The sequence below is a fragment of the Notolepis coatsorum genome, assembly GCF_963971535.1.
Source record: "Notolepis coatsorum genome assembly, chromosome: 7".
NCBI classification, from domain to species: domain Eukaryota; kingdom Metazoa; phylum Chordata; class Actinopteri; order Aulopiformes; family Paralepididae; genus Notolepis; species Notolepis coatsorum.
The window spans coordinates 3,994,310-4,018,314 of NC_140171.1; the positions used below are offsets into that span (position 1 = coordinate 3,994,310).

At 41.5% G+C, this 24,005-nt stretch overlaps 1 protein-coding gene across 1 annotated transcript in view; it reads right to left on the minus strand.

Moving 5' to 3' along the window:
- Positions 1-202: 202 nt before the first annotated feature.
- xpo1a (exportin 1 a) overlaps positions 203-24,005 on the minus strand; it is a 60,922-nt gene continuing 37,119 nt past the window's right edge. Inside the window, 10 exon segments of the mRNA XM_084318060.1 lie at positions 203-2,347; positions 6,346-6,442; positions 6,720-6,879; positions 8,729-8,863; positions 9,877-10,045; positions 11,163-11,357; positions 15,361-15,467; positions 16,004-16,187; positions 16,716-16,850; positions 20,142-20,305. Coding sequence (XP_084174186.1) covers positions 2,201-2,347; positions 6,346-6,442; positions 6,720-6,879; positions 8,729-8,863; positions 9,877-10,045; positions 11,163-11,357; positions 15,361-15,467; positions 16,004-16,187; positions 16,716-16,850; positions 20,142-20,305 — 1,493 coding nt within the window. The 3' untranslated portion in view covers positions 203-2,200.

Consider the following 24,005-nt stretch of genomic DNA (forward strand, 5'->3'; position numbering starts at 1 on the left):
TAGGTAAAAACTATTTAATATGACGGGTAATAACTTTTGATAGCAATTTCTCCTGTCAGTTTAGCACAAACTTCAGTCTCCCTGTGAATTACCTTTGGGTCACGATGACTTAGACAAGTAGACGGTAACACATGTAATAAAACTGTCAATTATTTGGTCATTTACGGATACATTTACGCTCTTTGCTGTAATTTCAGTTTATCAGTTTTATTCTTGAGAAAAAAAATAAAAATAAATAAATGTAAAAAACAAAAAAGAAAAACAATAAAATGCAAGTGTGTCAACGATGTTTTAAATACACCTATTGCCAAACCACTTTAACAAAAACATTCATTTTCTTTTCATAATTGGGAAATAAAATTGGGGGGGGGAGGGGCAGTCAATTGTCAGAATAATACACTGCATCAAGTCAACCTTCGCCAGCCAGTAACAAGAGCCAATAGACCTTTTCCACAGCAGACATTTTGACATGTAATTTGGTAAAACAGCTATAATTAATGACTCCATCCCATTTTGGTGCCAGTGAGCCAAGCATGTATTTATTACCAGGGCCCGGCGCACCAGAGGGGAATGGACCTACGGTCAGCGTCATCAACTACAGCCGTGCTTACCCTGCTATGACACTTCAAACATGTCTGCCGTTAAAAAAACATCCATTACGTATAGGCACCATGAACGAAACCGACGTGTGGAGCAACGGGTCAAGTACAAGAAGAAGCACGCAGTCTCACAGAAGGTTTTGTAAAAATAACCAACTTTATGTTCCCATACTAAGACAGCTTTACAAACAGGATGATATGCACATAAGTCTTCCTTTGTTCAAACACTCATCCATTTCAGAGCAGTCTGTTTTGGGTGAAAGCTGAGGCCTTGACTTGCCCCAGGGGGGGGGGGGGTGCTATATAATATAAAAAAAACAAAAACAAAGGAAGCAGCAACAACTCTACTCTTGACCGTCACATTCATGTGCAGTGTTCTCAGGCCACACCGATGCCAGAGCATTCTGTAAAGTAACCTTCTCATGTGCTTTCAATGTATATTACATATTAACAAACAGAAGGGGGCGGTGGGTAAACAAGGAACCTATAAAAGAAGGAAGGGTCATCACATCACCGTGTAGCATGTCAAACGCACGTTGGCGTCAAGTGGAAACCTTCAGCTGGACAGACAGTTGAATGGGATCGGCCATCTCCTCGATCATGACCCGACATTTAAACAGGTTATTACTTTGGATCTCAGAATCTGCAATTCGTTGCATGTTTAACTAGCTAACGTTTGATATATTTCCTCAGATAGCTGGTATATTTCGCTTCTCCATGCATCTCCCATAGGCTTCAACACTAGAACTGGCACCAAGCGGAGCATTAGAACACTGGTGTTCTGATGTAACGACTACTCCTTCTTTCATAGTTTCCTTGTGGGTAAAAGGGAAATAGCCCTATTTCACTATTCCGTTGCCATGGAAATGGAACATCTCTTGGGAGGGGAGGTCATCTAGTCAAAATGAAACTGGGATTCAGATAGTGTTAGCCATTACTAACGGCTGTTTGGAAAAATAAAAGGACTAGGCTTAGATGTGGAATTTTCAACTGAAATGAAGAAAAATTGTCATAATTTGGCAATTTACAAAAAGGAAAAAAAGAAGATCATTTCAATAGAGCTCTTCTTGTTGTCGAGAGCCGGTGGAATCTCTCGCCCTCTCACGAGACGGCAATAGTGCGTTCCATTAGTGACTAAGTGGAATTGGTGAATTAGGGGGGGGGGGGGTTAAAAAGAATCTTTAATTATTTAAAGTCCATGCATGTCTAAACAAAAAAACAGTATGACCAAACAAAGCTTGAATTAGCGAGAAGAAGAAAAAAAAAAAGAAGAAAAAAAAGAGAGATAGCGTGTTACACAAACGTCTTGGTATAAAATGCGTTCGTATGCAAAAAGGGTTCTGCGCCAACGAGGGTGGGTGGTTGGGTGGGGGGGGGGTAATTTACATATTGGCATTGATTTGGTCGTCATACAACCGTGTGTCTGAAGGTCCTTCCGTCCCGTCGTTCTCTCGATCACACACGCTCACACACACACTCTTGAAAAACACTAACTATTGACAAGAATAATTCCCAGATTTCTCGCGACTTTTTTTGTCCTCTGAACTGTACATGTGGTAGACGCCGTCTTTTCTCCTCTCTCTCTCCCCCCCGTCGGGTGTTCAGTCGCACATCTCCTCCGGGATCTCGTGGGGGTTGAGGATGCCGGGGACGGACATCTGGATCTTGTGTTTCTCCTCCTGGGCCTGACGCAACGACGCCTCCCTCTCCTCCAGGAACAGGTCCGACGTGTCCTCGCCAGCGAACTCCTGCAGGACCACACACACACACACAGGAGCAGAGGTGAAGGAGCGGTTCAAATACAAACTCAATGAGTAGAAGAGAGAACATTCACTGAGGCGCCAATCGACCCAGGAAAAGGGGGGGCATTAGGTTTTTGATTCTGTGGAAGATGCACCACGCTTCTTATTAGCACCACGCTTTAACGCTTCTTATTAACCAGGGCTCTACGCTAACCTTTTTCCCAAGGAGCACATGTGCTCCTAAATGAAAAAAAAATTATTTAGGAGCACACAAAAAGAGTTTTTTTTTTTCAAAAATAAATGTATATTTGCACCTCCAGTACAGAAACATTGTTTATGAGTTTGCGTGTTAGGTAGACCATTGATTGACAGTCGATTCTGCCAATTACGTCACACTGCTTGCACTCCGGCGCTGCAGCTGGACCCTATTGCCCACCTCTGCTGTTGATAACGCTAGCCAAGTTATTATACACACAGATACACACACGCACAGTGGGCCAGTGACTATGGTGTAGGGATGTAACAATTAGGGATGCACGATAATTATCGGGCCGATATCAGCAATTATGACGTCATCCCGATAACGTTATTGATAGCTCCGATAATATATAATACATTTTTTGGTTAAAAGAAATCCGTTGTGGGTGGATTGGGTTGAAGGGCGCTTGTTTTTATTATAGCCTCCTCCCGTTTTGCCAGTACTGTATTACGACTGATAGCGTGTGGTTTAGGAAGAGGGAGTTTTTCACAAATCCAGCACTCCCTTTCTTGGCTGTGACGTAGTCAGGTGACATTCAGACTGACTGAGCCGGCAAGATAGTAAAAAAAGATGGCGGCGTCGTCGGACTTTTTCAAAGTTTCAGAGGAAAACAGTTTGCTTGCTATTTGTAACAAATGCAGAAGTTCCACGAGGAGGAAAAGGGGCAACAAGCGATAACACATCCAACATAATAAGTCACCTGAAACATCACCACCGCTACGATGGTGTATTAAAATCCGACAACGCCGAGCAGCTAAAGGCTAATGCAACGCGGCATAAGCTAATCCAAAACCAGCTGCTGGCGGGCGGCGGGACATTTACCGAGGACCAGCACAAAGTGTGGATATTATGATTTAAAAAGTCTATCTGTCCAGGACGATGACAACATTATTGCAGGTAAGCAGGCAGCCTAGCCGTTTCTAACTACTAACGTTATCACGCTAGCTTGGATGCTAACTAACGTAATTAAGCTTGTCATGGTTCATGGTGAGCTGTTTGTGTTATAACGAGACAGCAAATGAATGAATGAAAACTTTATTTAACAGATTGCAGAATGGGTACAATTACAGTACAGCTCAATACATACAATTGTTAAAGGGATGCAGACCAGAGAAAGACTTTCGTCTTGTTTACATCAGGGTCCCCCATTTACAATTCATCATAACATAATGACATACATGACATACAGATAGACAGTACTGCCTACATCTATACATGACATACCAGATTTGCAAATACAGTACTGTTTGTGATACGAAAATAGTCCAGAAAAGAGAGTATATACATTTGGCGTATTATTATTGTATTGTGATATGTTTTGTTTCATGTTGAAAGAAAAAAAAAAAATTTGATCAAAATATTTTTTTAATAATACAATAAATATCGGTTATCGATATCGGTTATCGGCTTGAGGAGCATAAAGTTATCGGTATCGGTGTCAAAATCAATATCGTGCATCCCTAGTAACAATGCATCGATCCTAAGGGGAAAATTCAACTGCATCGATTAGAAAATGTTAGAATCGATTATCGCAATTTTTATGTGTACACGTTATGTTATTGTCATGTCCGTTACAGCCAACACAACGACATACGCTACTGCATCAACGTTATTATTAACAAAGCAAGGCATTCGTTTTGTTGCATTAACGTTATATTCAAGTTCAAGTTTCAAGTTTCTTTAATAGTTGTCATACAGAAGTACAGAATACTTTTATACAAAATGCTTCTTACTGTTACGCTCCAGAGACTGTGCAAGACTATTGCTATTGCTATCGATAAATCTAGGTGTTCTAAAATCTATTGCTATTGGTAAGACTAGAATAAGTTACATAAAACTTAATGTTACTGTCGGGAAAGTCTTGCATAGCGCAATGGCGGACTTTCAGGAAGTAAACAAGCAAATGAGAGCTTCCGATTGGTCATTTCCTTTATTTCCCTTGAAACCAGTCACGTCACTCTACTGTGATTGGACCGTTGGCTTGAGTGCAATGTGGGACTTGTAGTTTTTTAACAATTTATCAGCGGAGGGGGAAAAAAGCATGACAGGCTGTAATCTTCACTCGCACACTGTGCGAGTTCCGATTCGCACACATTTCTAGGGGCATATGCGAGCAATATGGTCGCACTGTAGAGCCCTGTTAACGCACCACGCTTTAACGCCAAGCTTTAACGCTTCTTATTAACGCATCATGCTTCAAAACTAATGCCGTCAATATTAACGCACCACACTTCAAAATGAATGCCGTCAACAACAAGTCTCACTGAAGTGTGTCCTCTATTCAGAAACAACAAGTCTCTCTGAAGTGTCCTCTATTCAGAAACAACAAGTCTCTCTGAAGTGTCCTCTATTCAGAAACAAGTCTCTCTGAAGTGTGTCCTCTATTCAGAAACAAGTCTCTCTGAAGTGTGTCCTCTATTCAGAAACAAGTCTCTCTGAAGTGTGTCCTCTATTCAGAAACAACAAGTCTCTCTCTGAAGTGTGTCCTCTATTCAGAAACAAGTCTCTCTGAAGTGTGTCCTCTATTCAGAAACAACAAGTCTCTCTCTGAAGTGTGTCCTCTATTCAGAAACAACAAGTCTCTCTGAAGTGTGTCCTCTATTCAGAAACAACAAGTCTCTCTCTGAAGTGTGTCCTCTATTCAGAAACAACAAGTCTCTCTGAAGTGTGTCCTCTATTCAGAAACAACAAGTCTCTCTCTGAAGTGTGTCCTCTATTCAGAAACAACAAGTTTCTCTCTGAAGTGTGTCCTCTATTCAGAAACAACAAGTCTCTCTGAAGTGTGTCCTCTATTCAGAAACAACAAGTCTCTCTCTGAAGTGTGTCCTCTATTCAGAAACAACAAGTCTCTCTGAAGTGTCCTCTATTCAATCACTATATTATAACAAAATCTGATGTTGAACCATCATATGAATTGCAGGGTAATGTGAAGTGTGATCCAGTATAAAACACACATTTTCAATTGATGTGAAATATTCCTAAAATCATTGTGTGGGAAATCTTAATATAAACTTTTTTATCATTGTACTTCTTATCATTAAATATGCTATAGATAACATTCAGCCACTAGGTGTCACACTAGAGCAGCACTGTGTCATTTATCCAATCAGGTGCATTCCACATGGGGGAAATGGGAAGTAGGGAGGGGATACATGCCTGCAACAGGTCAACAACAACATTCATTTTGGACCCACAACATTTTTTATTTAAATGATAAATCTGTTAAAAAATATATAATTATGGAAAAAAGCAATACTTTTATTCCACACCTTTCTAAAAGCTGTGTGGATGTAGTATTTCTTCCATAAAAAAGAAGAAAAAAAGATTACTCTACATAAAAATGTTACATAAAGCACCTTTAATTTAAACAACATTTTGTATCATGACTCCCAGCATAAAAAAAGAGGCCTTGCATGGAATGTTTAGAATGAACATTTGTCCTTCATGTTGGAAGAGACAACGGTTGCTATGTGCAAAACAATAGTTGCCATGTGTTGATATGAGAAGTATATCAACAAAAATGTAATAAAACTGGATCTTGTAAATAAGTCACAGTGGAACAGTGTTTTACCTGCTCTACCACTGGACGCAAATTAGGCATTTTCTTTTTCAAATGTGGTAACTGACGGCCATGTTGGAAGAAATAACTACGCAACATTCCGTGTAAGGCCTCTACTGTTAGTGCACCTAGTGCTGGAATTCCCCATCAAGACGGTAGATGTTTTCCATGGAGTTGCTGACTCACCTTGATCTGAACCAAGAAGTCCCTTAGATGCTCCTTGAAGGCAGGGATGTCCTGGTTCAAACTGAACAGGCCCGTTACAAACACCTTCACCTGGGCACTGGAGACAACACAGACATCATGTAAACGTATAGAAGATATATGGCCACTTGGCCAGTGAGCAGCATAGGGACTACTCTGTATGTTCTATCAGTTTATGAAGATAGACTACTCTGTATGTTCTATTAGTTTATAAAGATAGACTACTCTGTATGTTCTATTAGTTTATAAAAATGTACCACTCTGTATGTTCTATCGGTTTATTTATTAATTAAGTAACTCTGGTTGGTTGGACTTTTGGATAGCTTTGGTTTGATCAGAGTTCAGAGGTCACTTACTCTTGTAGATGTGGGAAGGCCGTTTTGAGCAGGTTGGCCACATATTCCTGTACGTAGGCCTGGTTGTTGGCAGGGTTTGCGTTGCTCAGGGCCGTGCTGATCTTTCCCTCCTCCACCAGATTGAACATGTAGGCCAGGATTGAAGCATGCATAGTCAGACCTGAGGGAACACAGCACAACAGGGTTAGACAGCGGCCATATTCCTCCTTATCAAGGTAGACGGAAGTGGCATTAAAGGGCCCCAGCCTCTGGAGCCACACGTAGCCCCCTGCTGGACTAGGATTGAATCCCACCAGAACCTTCTCTCCTGTGTCTCCTCTACTCCGTCTCCCTCTCAGCCTTCCTACCGTCTCAATAAAGAATCTTCTCTCCTGTGTCTCCCCTACTCTGTCTCTCAGCCTTCCTACCGTCTCAATAAATAACCTTCTCTCCTGTGTCTCCCCTACTCTGTCTCCCTCTCTGCCTTCCTACTGTCTCAATAAAGAACCTTCTCTCCTGTGTCTCCTCTACTCTGTCTCCCTCTCAGCCTTCATACTGTCTCAATAAAGAACCTTCTCTCCTGTGTCTCCCCTACTCTCTCCCTCTCAGCCTTCCTACTGTCTCAATAAAGAACCTTCTCTCCTGTGTCTCCTCTACTCTGTCTCCCTCTCAGCCTTCATACTGTCTCAATAAAGAACCTTCTCTCCTGTGTCTCCCCTACTCTCTCCCTCTCAGCCTTCCTACTGTCTCAATAAAGAACCTTCTCTCCTGTGTCTCCCCTACTCTGTCTCCCTCTCTGCCTTCCTACTGTCTCAATAAAGAACGGTCTCTCCTGTGTCTCCCCTACTCTGTCTCCCTCTCAGCCTTCCTACTGTCTCAATAAAGAACCTTCTCTCCTGTGTCTCCCCTACTCTGTCTCCCTCTCAGCCTGACTACTGTCTCAATAAAAAAACCTTCTCTCCTGTGTCTCCCCTACTCTGTCTCCCTCTCTGCCTTCCTACCGTCTCAATAAAGAACCTTCTCTCCTGTGTCTCCCCTACTCTGTCTCCCTCTCAGCCTTCCTACCGTCTCAATAAAGAACATTCTCTCCTGTGTCTCCTCTACTCTGTCTCCCTCTCAGCCTTCCTACTGTCTCAATAAAGAACCTTCTCTCCCGTGTCTCCTCTACTGTCTCCCTCTCAGCCGTCCTACTGTCTCAATAAAGAACCTTCTCCCCTGTGTCTCCCCTATGTCTCCCTCTCAGCCTTCCTACTGTCTCAATAAAGAACCTTCTCTCCTGTGTCTCCTCTACTGTCTCCCTCTCAGCCTTCCTACTGTCTCAATAAAGAACCTTCTCTCCTGTGTCTCACCTACTGTCTCCCTCTCAGCCTTCCTACGGTCTCAATAAAGAACCTTCTCTCCTGTGTCTCCTCTACTCTGTCTCCCTCTCAGCCTTCCTACTGTCTCAATAAAGAACCTTCTCTCCTGGGGAGCTCCAGTAGCTCACCGCATATCTCGGCGCTATTTCTGCGTCGGGGGAAAACCGTGCTCGTCACGGATCTGGTGGACACGAGTTCGATTCCCGGACCCGCCGTCATTTATCAGAATGTCTTCCCCTGCTCTACATCCCGTTTCAACCTGTTTCTGTCGGTCATGCTTGACCAGAAAAGCGATAAACGCTAATAATATAAAAAAAAAAAAAAAAAAAAAAAAAAAAAAACTTCTCTCCTGTGTCTCCCCTACTCTGTCTCCCTCTCAGCCTGCCTACCGTCTCAATAAAGAACCTTCTCTCCTGTGTCTCCCCTACTCTGTCTCCCTCTCAGCCTGCCTACCGTCTCAATAAAGAACCTTCTCCCCTGTGTCTCCCCTACTCTGTCTCCCTCTCAGCCTGCCTACCGTCTCAATAAAGAACCTTCTCTCCTGTCCGCGACTGTTCTACCATCATTAGGATGTTCAGTTCTCAAAGCCCTCCAGATCTGGGACTGCTGTACTGCACGCCTGAACTAGGTAGACGGTAACAGGGTTTAATGAACCACCTCGGGCCCATTTACCTGCAGTGTGCGAGGTGTCCGTGACCACAGAGAAGATGTGCTGCAGGATGTCGCAGAAGTACGTCTGGTAGAAGCTCTGTGCTGCGGCCTCTTCCTGGGCCACGTTCTGCAAGAGGGTGTAGAGGATCTGTAGGCCTGCGAGGACAGATACAACCAGAGTGTAAAGAGGGTGTTACAGGACCTGTAGGCCTGTGAGGACAGATACAACCAGAGTGTAAAGAGGGTGTTACAGGACCTGTAGGCCTGTGAGGACAGATACAACCAGAGTTTAATCTGGACCCTATTGGTAATGTTACGGTTCTTTGGTCATTTCACATTCAGCAAGCCCTCAGCTCCAATACGCATTGAATCAATGTTATAAGACATTGATATCAAGAGCTATCTGTAGCTACTGCTAGCCGGCTAGATGACGTTAAGACAGAACTTTAGTTCAATGGGACATTTCGTTTTGAACAGAGAACTAACGTCAGCTAATGCAAGCTAACGCAAGCTAACGGAGGTATGAACATGGACTACTAGACTTTCTGGATCATTTGTTGATATCAGGAGCTATCAGTAGCTAGCCGGCTAAATACCGTTAGACAATGCCTACTAAACGTGAATAGTTGACTGGGTAATTTTGTTTAAACAGTAACGATAGCTAGGTAGCTAACGTTAGCGCAGGTCGAATGCACTACAGACTCGAGCAGAGGAGCCGCCTCTCAGTCCTCTTTGTTTACAAACTCTACACGGGGGCGGGCGGGGCTAGGGAGGAGGAGCAGCGGCAGTTTGCAGGTCCTGTGTGTCTGAGACAGACAGCGAGTGAGACCTTCGCTTGATCGGTTTCCGCGATCGGCGAATATGACTCATTATCGGAATTCACAGATTGCATATTTATACTGAGTATCGGCCGATAACGATCGGTGGCCGATCGATCGGGGCATCCCTAGTTGAGTATATACACCAACTAGAAAAAAAAAAATAACAATACAGTGGGAAGGATTATTTAACAGTTAATGCACTTTACTGTTACATTTGCACTCTGGTTAGATGCCAACTTATTTTCATTGTACTGTACTTGTGCTGTATAATGGCGGTCAATTTGAATCTAAAACAGGTCCCAGTCAGGTACCACTGTGTTTCTGAAGAGAGTTCTGAAGGGTCCAGACCTGTGTCAGCCACGTTCCTCATGGTGTGTTTGAAGGCCCAGATGATGGAGTCCAGCACCAGCTTGAACTGGGCCGGGGGAATGGAGAGGAAGGCAGGGAAACACTGAGAGTTGACCGCCTGGAGGAGGTAGAAGAAGTGGGTCCTGTGCTCAGGGAATTCTTCAAAGTTCTGATGGAGGAGGAGAAATCAGACAGTCCACAGGTTAATTATGCAAAGTGCTGATGGAGTAGGAGAAACCACAGGTTAATTGTCTTTAACTGGTTCCCGGCCAACCACGGACATGTCCGTGTTTCGGATCCAACGGTAGAGGGCCAACCACGGACATGTCCGTGGCAAGGTTGTTTTGGCTTTTATTCCATTTTAATAACCTACTCAATGTCACCGAGCGGCACTGCAGATTTACCCTACTCTTGGAATTCTGAAAAGTGCATTACCGGCCAGATCCTCGTAGGGGCGCTGTCTCGATAATGCAGTGTTCCCTGTAGCAGAACGGTGCTTTATTTTTTTTGACTTTGAATGGAGTTTCCAGTTAGCTGGAATCTATACGTGTAGCCTGTAGCTTGGAATACCTTTTGCGACGCCGAACCACTATGCAGTAAAGGAATATATCATCAGCCAATGGACATATCGATCTACCAGATGGCGATCGATAACTGGGAAATCCTTTTTGGGATCCAACCGGCCCACGGTAAGATCTTTTTCACGTAAATTACATGCTGATCAGGCCTTGTTATCATACTCAACCAGCCGATCAGCGAATGTGGCTACTGAGGCTAACGCCGTTATTGGTAATCAATAATCAGAAACGATGTCCCCCGCCCCCCCCTTTCATGCATTCATGGTGGACCATGAATACCGACAATATGCATTTTGAGTTTTAGCTCTAGCTTCTGTAGTGCCGAAACGCCATTCGATTTAATATTAGCTTAGCGCCCTGTATCTCGCCTTCCAGGAAATATACTAGACCAAATCCCATATAACGCTTATATTCAAGACGCTATAAAATGGGAATGTATTGATGAAAAAATTATTTCTTTAAGCCATTTTGAAGGGACGGTTTATGGTCTCAATTGACAATGAGAATGGACAGATAGCAATACTATAAAGTATAGATTTAGCTCTACCAACAGCCTCACGCTGGCCGTATAGCGCGAGATTAGACGGCCCCCAATGGCCGGGAATGTACATTACACATGTCCAACCCTCGAAACAGGCATCTTTCATTAGTGGCTAGTTCAATTCTATTTCAGTCCAACGGCGATATTTAAATTTGAACAGATCCTACCTTGTTAATCATGTTCAAAGTGCACTCGAAGACAGCGTCGAAGATCTTGGGGATCTCGCCGGTGATGTGAGCCCCCAGTTTGTTGACGATGGTTGCCATGGTGCTGAGGACCTCAGGCTCTCTGGCGGCGGGCACGTTCCTCTGGTAGTCTATCAACACCGCCTCCAGCAGGGGGGGCACGAAGTTCTCCCCCACCTAGACGACACAATGAGGTAGAACACATCACTTATGTTAAAGTTCTCCCCCACCTAGACGACACAATGAGGTAAAACACATCACTTATGTTAAAGTTCTCCCCAACTAGACGACACAATGAGGTAGAACACATCACTTATGTTAAAGTTCTCCCCAACTAGACGACACAATGAGGTAGAACACATCACTTATGTTAAAGTTCTCCCCAACTAGACGACACAATGAGGTAAAACACATCACTTATGTTAAAGTTCTCCCCAACTAGACGACACAATGAGGTAGAACACATCACTTATGTTAAAGTTCTCCCCCAACTAGACGACACAATGAGGTAGAACACATCACTTATGTTAAAGTTCTCCCCCAACTAGACACAATGAGGTAGAACACATCACTTATGTTAAAGTTCTCCCCCAACTAGACGACACAATGAGGTAGAACACATCACTTATGTTAAAGTTCTCCCCCACCTAGATGACACAATGAGGTAGAACACATCACTTATGTTAAAGTTCTCCCCCACCTAGATGACACAATGAGGTAGAACACATCACTTATGTTAAAGTTCTCCCCAACTAGACGACACAATGAGGTAGAACACATCACTTATGTTAAAGTTCTCCCCCACCTAGACGACACAATGAGGTAGAACACATCACTTATGTTAAAGTTCTCCCCACCTAGACGACACAATGAGGTAGAACACATCACTTATGTTAAAGTTCTCCCCAACTAGACGACACAATGAGGTAGAACACATCACTTATGTTAAAGTTCTCCCCCAACTAGACGACACAATGAGGTAAAACACATCACTTATGTTAAAGTTCTCCCCAACTAGACGACACAATGAGGTAGAACACATCACTTATGTTAAAGTTCTCCCCAACTAGACGACACAATGAGGTAGAACACATCACTTATGTTAAAGTTCTCCCCAACTAGACGACACAATGAGGTAGAACACATCACTTATGTTAAAGTTCTCCCCACCTAGACGACACAATGAGGTAGAACACATCACTTATGTTAAAAGTTCTCCCCCACCTAGACGACACAATGAGGTAGAACACATCACTTATGTTACAGTTCTCTCCCACATAATGCCAGAATGAGGTAGAACACAATACTTATGTAACACGTTCTGCCCCACCTGGACACCACAATAGGCACTTTCAGACCAAATAGTTCTGGGGACTCCCTGAGAGGAACTACCCACTGGGGAGCTCCCCCCGAGAACTATATACCTTCAGGCAGGGGTGGGCGATATGACAATATTAAATAAATATCTGGTACAGTTCATTAACGATACACTTTTTAAACGTATCATGGATATCGTGATGTTTCTCACAATCCCTCATGTCAGTTTCTACGCCGCCGCGGCTGAGATGAGACCAGTTACTTTGGCGCATCGCTTTACTCTCTCGTCTCTCCCTCACAGAACACACACACACACACACACAACCCCCCCCCCCCCCCAGAGACGGAGCTACAGGTTTGTTGGGAGGAAACAGGGAACGGGGATACAAGAGCGTGAGAGAAGTGGAGAGAGCCCTACGTGTTTTATTCAGAAACAGCAATGGAATATGGCGGATGAACTGGTAGTTGCCTCGCATTCTAACCGTTAGCATTGCGGCTAGCGTAAATGAGCTAATAAGGCACTGGATTCATAGCTTGATAGCTAGCATCGAAATCATCTATTGTCCGTGTGTGTCGCGTTGAAGAGGACGTCACGTCTATATCTATGGGGGGTACTAGCGAGTCGAGTAGGTACCATGCAGTCCGTGGAAAAGCGGCATAAGAGAATACTTCATAATGTTTCATGCAATTAAAAAGTAAATATATATGATGATGATGATGATGCACACACACCTTTACAGTGTTTTGTTTACCAGTAGGATGTTATAACATTGCAGATAATAAAAAATATTATTATTATTTTCTTACAGTAGTGTGTATTTTTTTGCTAAAGTGGATAGAAAACACAGTACTGTGCAAAAGTCTTAGGCACCCAAGAGTTTTTATATAAATTGTCTTAGATGTTAATACATTTTTTTTCTTTTTTTTTTGAAACTTTTAATTAAATTATTTTTGAAAGCATCTTCATGGTTTAATGCAGACATGTTGCAGGGACTATTTTACAAAGGGTTAAATCAAGCATTTTTAAGTGCTTTTGAAAGTTTAGAGGAAATGTCAAAATATTGTGATGTATATAGTGTATCGTGATATAATTTAGAGGCCGTATCGCCCAGCCCTACCTTCAGGGCTTGTGTTCTGTTTGCATTCACACCGCCAATAGGAACGGTGAACGCAACGCAAGCCCACCGTGCTTCTGCCTTCCACAGAGACGGACAATAGCTGGGCCTGTAGTGAGAAAGATTGGCTGCATTCCAGTTTGGCCAAATAGCAAACATAGGAAATAATAAGTTAACGTTACTTCACCTATAAAAAAAAAACACAGACAACGCTCAACTTATATACAATCTTGTTGTAACCAAGATATTTCATTTCCGTGCATAGATCACACTAGATCAACTTTACAACTAAGCATTTCTTGGGTGATAAGATGAGAGCGCTAAGATGGCCAATAGCGAACTTTAAATACTTAACCTACAAGCATAAAACAGTTCTGACAGCAGAACATTGATGCAACTAAGATTCACTGGGAAATCTTTTTGTACGCATAAATATTTCAACTAAAATACGAGGTTGACTTGGGCATTGGATGTCTGCTCTCCAGCCCCGTACAGTTCAGCACACTTAGGTCCGATACCATGAACTTGATGTCTGGACTAATCACTGTTCACTTACATCACTTGTAGTTCCCCTGAGATGGGAGAGTAGCTACCCCGAAGTAGGAGCTAAAAAAAAGTCCCTCCAAACAGCGTTCTAAGAACTACAATCGTCCTCAGTTCCTGCAGTACGAACCCAAAAAGGGGGTAGTTTCTCCAATAGTTATTAGAACTATGAAAAGGTTATTCTGGTCCAAAAGCGCCTAATGAGGTACAACATGACATGTATGTAAAGTTCTGCCCCACACAATGAGGTACAACATGACATGTATGTAAAGTTCTGCCCCACACAATGAGGTACAACATGACATGTATGTAAAGTTCTCCTCCACACAATGAGGTACAACATGACATGTATGTAAAGTTCTCCTCCACACAATGAGGTACAACATGACATGTATGTAAAGTTCTGCCCCACACAATGAGGTACAACATGACATGTATGTAAAGTTCTGCCCCACACAATGAGGTACAACATGACATGTATGTAAAGTTCTCCTCCACACAATGAGGTACAACATGACATGTATGTAAAGTTCTGCCCCACACAATGAGGTACAACATGACATGTATGTAAAGTTCTCCTCCACACAATGAGGTACAACATGACATGTATGTAAAGTTCTCCTCCACACAATGAGGTACAACATGACATGTATGTAAAGTTCTCTGGACAACCACACAATCAGGTACAACTAAACATTTATGTCCAAGTCAAGAAAATAGGGATTTTCTATGCTCCATAAAAGCCCTCCTTAGCGCCTGGTGATGTTTTGAGGCATTGAAATGCCTTCAGCAGCCAGTAACACATTTTATTGAAAGCACTCACTTTGATGTTTGTACTTCACAATCTGGCCCAGGGTCGGTACCACAAGATCAGATGTGACTCCATTTCCCTCGGGCACTCATTAAGTATCTGAACAAAACATCTTTCTTTCCACCTTTTTATTGCGAGTGGCGCACCGCATACAGCACTACGGTGCAACACGGCCGACCCGGGTTCGACTCCCGGACCCGGTGATCTCTCATTCCTCCTCTCTCTCTCTCTCTCCCTCTCTCCCGGTAGCAAAAAAAAAAAAAAAAAAAAAAAAAAATAACATAACTTGTCCGAAAGGACAAGTAACATTTAAAAGAAAGCTCTACTTAAAAAGAGAGGGAGAGCGAGAGACAGAGAGAGAGACGGAGAGGGGGAGGGAGAGAGAGGGACTCACCATCTGGGGGTCATTGGAGCGACTGACCCAGCCTGAGATCAGCTTGAGTGTTTCCCTCTTCACCGTCCTCATACTTCTGATGAGAGGCTGTTTGGTCACCATTTCACCTGGAGGGACGACAGACAAGAGGAGTAAACATCACATTATCATATTGAGATAGAATACCATTTTAATAGTACAGGTGCAACCCTACTCCAGAAAAAGCCCACAGATAGTAAACGAGTGAACACACTAGGGCTGAGCCCAAACGTTCGGACCTTCGTTCGTTACGTTGGCATTTGAATTCTAAATCAACATTCAAATTTTCTATTTTTAATAGAAATAATAAAAAGAAAAAAAAGATTGATATATTTTTTTTATGTCATCAATCTGTTTAAACCAATGGGGTTTTTCTTCACAGTTGCAGATAAAGATTAGGCTACACTAATATTATAGTATTCAAAGAAACTGATGAGTTATATTCATTAAAGAAAGTTGATTTAACACAAAAAAAATTACTAATTTAATCAGATGAATCACTTTATTCAAATTGAGGATTTAGTCCGTTTGAAAAACCCTGACAAAGTTCGAATCCCAAAAACAGGCTTGGGGGAAACAGCCCTAGAACACGCACACGGAGAGGAGAGTAAGGAGTTGCGCTGACCGTTGGTCTGGATGGCCGAGGAGATGTTCTCACTCAGACACTTGTACACGTTGAGCATGTCCAGGTAGATGCGGCCCAGCTGCACCACGAAGGGGTGCCCCACCGCCTTGCAGGCCCGGACGTTGGTCTTCAGGATGCTGCCCAGCTGGCGCACCGTCTCCGCGTCCTTCAGGATGTCCACGTTCTGCAGAGGAGGAGGGCCGGCGCTTAGTTTATTTCTCTCTTTATTTCGCACCATTTTAGTAAAACAGTAAAAAAAAAAAAAAAACATTGACCACGACAGAAAGTGTTTTAAAGGTGCCGAGTAGAGGCGAGAGACCGAGATGGGCCGATATGGGGCCTCAACTCATTAGATCATCGGATAAAAAACAAAACACAAGTGAAATAAGTTCATAAAACTATTTTCATAATATTAAGATAATAATAAGATAATAATAACAATAATAATCAAAGTAATAATAATAATAATAATAATAATAATAATAATAATAATAATAATAATAATAATAATAATAATAATAATAATAATAATAATAATAATAATAATAATAATAATAATAATAACAAAAACAACATTAATAATTAGTCTAAACAAATTAACATGCATACTGCACCTGTGTATACTGTATACTTTACTTACTCATCATAGTACATATTCAGATTCTAAGTGTCTTTGGCATATTTCTTGTAATGTATACGGTAATATCTTTACCTTGGTGGCCTGCTGAATGATGCTGTCCCACACCTGGTTGGGGAGCAGCATGTACTTCTCTATCAGGTGCTCCTGGACCGCCTGGTCCGTCTGGGCCCCGATCATATAACCTACTGCTTCATAGAACGTATGGACCTGAGGAGGAGGAGGGGGAGGAGAGATTCAACTGAGTTGGAATAATAATAATTACAGTGTCATGAGAACACTATGAATAATTACAGTGTCATGAGAACACTATGAATAATTACAGTGTCATGAGAACACTATGAATAATTACAGTGTCATGAGAACACTATGAATAATTACAGTGTCATGAGAACACTATGAATAATTAGTGTCATGAGAATGAGAACACTATGAATAATTACAGTGTCATGAGAACACTATGAATAATTACAGTGTCATGAGAACACTCAAATAATTACAGTGTCATGAGAACACTATGAACAATTACAGTGTCATGAGAATACTATGAAAACTTAGTGTCATGAGAACACTATGAATAATTAAGAACACTATGAATAATTACAGTGTCATGAGTATACTATGAATAATTACAGTGTCATTGAGAATACTATGAATAATTACAGTGTCATGAGATACTATGAATAATTTGTGTCATGAGAACACTATGAATAATTAGTGTCATGAGAACACTATGAATAATTAGTGTCAGGAGAATACTATGAATAATTTGTGTCATGAGAATACTATGAATAATTAGTGTCATGAGAACACTATAAATAATTAGTGTCATGAGAACACTATGAATAATTACAGTGTCATGAGAATTACTGAATAATTACAGTGTCATGAGAACACTATGAATAATTACAGTGTCATGAGAACACTATGAATAATTACAGTGTCATGAGACCACTATGAATAATTACAGTGTCATGAGAACACTATGAATAATTACAGTGTCATGAGAACACTATGAATAATTATACAACGGCATGCAAATTTCTCGATTCTGATTGGCCATTCACACGTCTTTATTGGTAACAATCCACGGTCCTGGGCTCAGGACCCGCCCACAACCAAATCACATAACCCTCCCCGGCTCACTCCGGGAGAAAACAGGATCGCGGAGAACAAATGGTTATGTTGAAAGCACCATAACGACTAAATATGAAGCGATTCTGTCAAGGGGAATGTGTTAGTATTTTAAACAATGTTGGATGATGTAATTGATGGGTCTTGACTCAATCTAGAACAAAAGAAAAATCGCGGATTGATTGATAGATTAATTGATTGATTTAAATTTCTTCCTTCCTACTTTCCGACTGCAGCGTTCTCTCTCACACTGTCCGACGCTGGCGTACCCACAAACACACACATACACACACACACACACACACACACACACACACATACACACACACACACACACACGCACACACACACTGTGACACACACACACACACACACACACACACACACACACGCACACACACACACACACACTCCTGTCTGCAACAGCGGGGGAGTCAGACTGAGAGAGAAGCAGCGCTGTTTTAAGTGAGCATGGTCTATTGAATTGATTGATTGGTTGATTGCTAATTTTTTTTTTGATCCACTTTTTTCTCCCATTTTTTCTATATTTTCTCCCATCCCAATTTCGTATCATCCAATTCAACCCTCCCCTGTCACGAACGCTGTTTCTTGCCTCCCACAAGCCGGCTGCAATGTGGACTAAGTCATACATAGCACAAGTCCCCTCCGGTACTTGAGGTAACAGCAGTCGCATCTTTTCACCTGCGCAGCTCGATCTATCAGTGTCGAGGAGTAACGCGTGGGAGGCTCACGCTGCCCCCGACACTTTCTGATTCTACTGCGCAGGCGCACCAACCGACTTGTAGGAGTCGCTTGTTCACAACGTTCGATCCCCACCCTTCAGTTTTCCCTCCCCGTAATACGGCCAATGTGTATTACTGCGGACGACCAGCCAAACTGAAAAACAATGTGGAGAGCTGGATTCGAACACGCGAATCCTAGCGTCTCCACACTGGTGGCGAGTGCCTTAGACCACTACACCACCTAGCCGCCCGGTTGATTGCTAATTTTATTACTGTACCCCTGGTTTCCAACTGGTTAAGTTTAGGCTAAAAGAAATAAATAAAAAAATAGGGCGAAGAAAACGTTTTTTTCCTATAGGGCAAAGAAAACGTTTTAATAAATTTTCAATCAATCATTCCAATAATACACAGTTGGATGTGTTAGTTGGTTGGATGCACTTCAAGCTGCTTCCACATGAGGCAACTTCTCTCAATCATTCCAATAATACACAGTTGGATGTGTTAGTTTGGTTGGATGCACTTCAAGCTGCTTCCACATGGAGTTGTGGGAACTACTTTTTCTGGCGGATGGTTTTTTCAATAAATCTTCGATTAATGTGTGTTTATTGTATAGAAATAAGGTTGGATGAATCTGGCAGTTGTATAAAAGCTTTACACCACGTGCAGTCGTGATTTGTGACCAATAAACCATGCCTAGGGGGGTCTAACGACCCTCGGCTGCGCCTCGGGCCTAACAACCACCCCTAGGCATGGTTTATTGGTCACAAACCACTCCTGCGTGTGATGTAATGCTTAATTACAGTGTCATGAGAACACTATGAATAATTACAGTGTCATGAGAATACTGAATAATTACAGTGTCATGAGAACACTATGAATAATTACAGTGTCATGAGAACACTATGAATAATTACAGTGTCATGAGAACACTATGAATAATTACAGTGTCATGAGAACACTATGAATAATTACAGTGTCATGAGAACACTATGAATAATTACAGTGTCATGAGAACACTATGAACAGGTAGGGGTCAAGGGAACACTATGAACAGTTAGGGGTCATGAGAACACTATGAACAGTTAGGGGTCATGAGAACACTATGAACAGTTAGGGGTCATGAGAACACTATGAATAATTACAGTGTCATGAGAACACTATGAACAGTTAGGGGTCATGAGAACACTATGAACAGTTAGGGGTCATGAGAACACTATGAACAGTTAGGGGTCATGAGAACACTATGAACAGTTAGGGGTCATGAGAACACAATGAACAGTTAGGGGTCATGAGAACACTATGAACAGTTAGGGGTCATGGGAACACTATGAACAGTTAGGGGTCATGGGAATACTATGAATAATTACAGTGTCATGAGAACACTATGAATAATTACAGTGTCATGAGAACACTATGAACAGTTAGGGGTCATGAGAACACTATGAACAGTTAGGGGTCATGAGAACACTATGAACAGTTAGGGGTCATGAGAACACTATGAACAGTTAGGGGTCATGAGAACACTATGAACAGTTAGGGGTCATGAGAACACTATGAACAGTTAGGGGTCATGGGAACACTATGAACAGTTAGGGGTCATGGGAATACTATATTAGGATGTTACCTGTTGTGGTTGGAGGTCACAGATGATGGTGTTGATGTTGTTGAGGATCTCGTCGATGAAGGGCATCACCTCGCCCACCTGCACCTGGACAAAATGGCGCCGGCACTTCTGTGCGATCTTGATGAAGGTGTCACAGGCCATGTCCTGCACGCCGTCGTGGGTCTCTGCAGTCGGAAAAAGATGGAAATAAAGGCAACATGTTAGAAAAATATATATTAAGAAAAAGAAAATCACTATTTAGTGCTAATGAAATAGAGTAACAGAGGTCTGAACTTGTGTACTCACATTTTTCTGTAGTGGTTGCAATATAAAATATATATATATATATATATATATATATATATATATATATATATATATATATATATATATAAAAATAGGTATAAGCTGGAAAACTCCACGGATCCAGCCTGAAGTCTTATGTAGTACTGGTACAGGTCCAAATTTTATAAAAATCCGTTCAAAAATTTGTCTTTGAGAGAGATCCGGGTAAAACGTGTGACAAAAAAGAAAGCTCTCCAAAATCCATTTCCTCATCCACGGCCGTTCATTCTCAAATGTGATTCACTTCTGGTTTTTCCGCTCGTCAACTTTCACCTAGATCCCTTATTCGCACCCCCCCCACGTGGGGTATCATTGGAAAGGTACTCTCATTGGCTACAACGAGAGTGATATTGACAATATCAATGGTATAGTACAATAAATTCCCCTCCTTTGCATGGATCCATAACAGTATACCTTCATATTTGACATGCTGCTATGACGCCTGAATTTCCCCAAGGGGATCAATAAAGGAAGATCTTATCCCTTCCAGCCCTAAAGCTAGTCTGGTTTAGCAATAATTGTAGAGCCATATGAAATCCGCGTTCACGGAATCGCGGACGGAATCGCGGAATTAACCAATAAAAATGGAATCAACTGCAAAACGTGGAATATTGCAGAATTTGGCCTAATCTGGACTGAAATTTCGTTTTTGGGTGGAACGTTTGGTGCACACGCGACCGGGGAGGCGGGGACTCTACAGCGTGTTACACACAACACAGCCGCGGTGCTCAAGCGTCTGGCTGCTTCAGTGTTAACATCGTCAAGAAGCTAAACAATTCCACAATAAGCCCTCAATTCAGAGCAGAACAGTATCCTAATAACTTTTATGCCTCCAGTGATAAGGTGTTTTGCTAATTCTGTCAACGTTCCGTGGACTGGACCCGCAAAAACACTTGCGACACTATTGTGATTAAATAGCTATAACGTTAGGACGTTTAGCTTCTAGCTAAATCTAGTGCACCCATCCATTTGTTTAATGCAAACGATTGTCATTATACACTGCCCTTTATAAACGAAATACACTTAAATAGCTATGTAACGTTATAGGACTATCTATGGAAATGATAGCTTCTAGAAGTTCTAGCAAAATCTGGTGCACCCATCCATTTGTTTAATGCAAACGATATACACTGCCCTTTATAATCTAAATAAACTTAAATAGCTATGAAACGTTACAGTACATAGGACTATAGATGGAAATGATAGCTTCTTGCTAAATCTAGTGCACCCATCCATTTGTTTAATGCAAACGATTGCCATTATACACTGTCCTTTATAAACGAAATAAACTAAACTAAAGGTGCGTAAATTATGCATTACTATATTTCATCACAATATAATAGATATAGCTAGGTTACTGACATTGTCATTGTGATAATGTCAGTAGTAGCTAGCTGTATCTATTGTTTACACTTGAAATATGTATTTTTATTTTGTCACAATATCAATTGAAAAATATTGTGTAAAATTGAACTGTATTTCTGAGTTGCAGCACTTAAAAACATTAAATGGACTGTTATATCTTATTCAATTGTGGACATTTATTCATTCCCACTTATTAGACACTATTTCTGATGGTAAAATGAGCATAAAAGGCAAAATACAGAATTCTGAAATATTAAAACGGAAAAAATGGAATTTGGGAAAAAATAAAATGGAATTTGGAAAATAATAAAACGGATTTCATATGGCTCTAAATAATTGGCCAAACAATGATACATAGTCCCTCTTTATCAAGCGATGACTCAACATGACAGTCAGGTGGACGTGTTGCTTCTCTAGCAGAAGATCAGTCGACAAGATGAACTCCAGGTCGCACCAGCAGCACCATAAACCATGTCACCGGAAAAATCACATTTCAATATGTGGAGTGAAACTAGGGAACAGTCTGAATGAGGGCTGGGCAATATAACGATAACGATAATTATCGCGATATATTTTAATAATCGATATCGAAAAGGTGACTTGCAACAGGGCAGTTTTAAAACCAGAGACAGTGGACAGACTTGTCTTTCTTGCCTGCAACTTAAAGTAATGGCTTTGCTTGACCAAATGACAATACTGACCAAATTGAGATTTTTTTTCTCTTGTCCATTTATTTTGTTTGCTTTCTAATTTAAAATTCAGATTGAAACCGTCTGTACACAGTAGGCTATGTGTGCTAGCAGAGCTAGACTCCAGTCACGAGTCACGGTGCACATGTGCGGTGGTTTGTCCACCAAAGCACCAAAAGATAGAAAAGAAACTAGCAGAGCCAGAACTGTTCAACAGCCAGCTGTTAGTTTCAAACCAGCTGCAGCCTGAGAACTGGAGTGTGAGGGGCTGTAACACTAAAGATGGTGGCAACGACAAAGAATTGCTGCAAAATAAACATACATCTGTTTTAAAAAAAAAAATTATATCGATATCATTTTTGGCCATATGGCCCAGCCCTAGTCTGAATGTGGTGCTAAAGCAATGTCCAAATATGAGACAATTCAAAATGAATTATAAAGAAATTATGTTCACGAGGTACAGGGATGAGGAAGGGATTTGACATTCACGTGGTGTTTACATTTTTAATTTTATATAAAATTTGTTTTTTGTTTTGCATATATATATATATATATATATATATATATATATATATATTGAGTAGTGGAAAAGGGGTAGGATTAAATAAGTGTATACCTCTTCCTACTCCTTTTCGAACATGTAAATTGAGTTATCTTTTGCTTTTGTTTATTTATAATTTTTTCCATTTAACACTATGGTCGCCAAAAACGCCGTACCACGTCATTCCCCGCCATGCTCATTCTGCCAAAGACGCCGTACCACGTCTTTGATATCAATATTTCAAAAATCTGTGATCGAAATCATATTTCTCCCCCGGAGACTTGAGATCTACTGTTGATCCCCTCTCAACTCTCCAACGGTTCAAGAGCGCCATCTGGTGGCCGATCGGCGGATCGCCCAGAGCAGAAACAGGAAATGGAAGCTGGTGCTCATTCCAATTCGGTCCGATCACTCGGTAATAGTCCCAGGACTCGAGCTAGACACAACGGATAGCAATCCGTTACCAATAACTCGATAAACAACATGATTTGGACGTATATACTATTATACAACCTGGAAATGGATCGCATATTTCTACATCCCATAATAGGAATATTTCTGTTCCACGCTCATCGCCCAACGCTATGAGGAAGCTACAGTAAGATTCAGCGTTATTTTTTAACGTGTTCGATACTAACTGCTCTAATGATCATATCACCCACACTAAATGAATCATCTAACGTTGGCCACGGAATTATAAACGACCCCCCCCCCCCATCCGGTCGACATCAGATGATCAGTAGTAACTTCTAGAAGCACGTCCATTTTAAATGTTTTATCTCGCGCAGATTCCTATCAAACTGTATTTGATCATCAATATAATGCATTTGGGGCTATAAATCACGTTCTGGAGAAAGCTGCAGAAAACGATAAAAACATACTTATACTTTAGACCGTATTTTAGTATGAATATGTGAATGAAAAAGTATAACGTTGCTACACCCT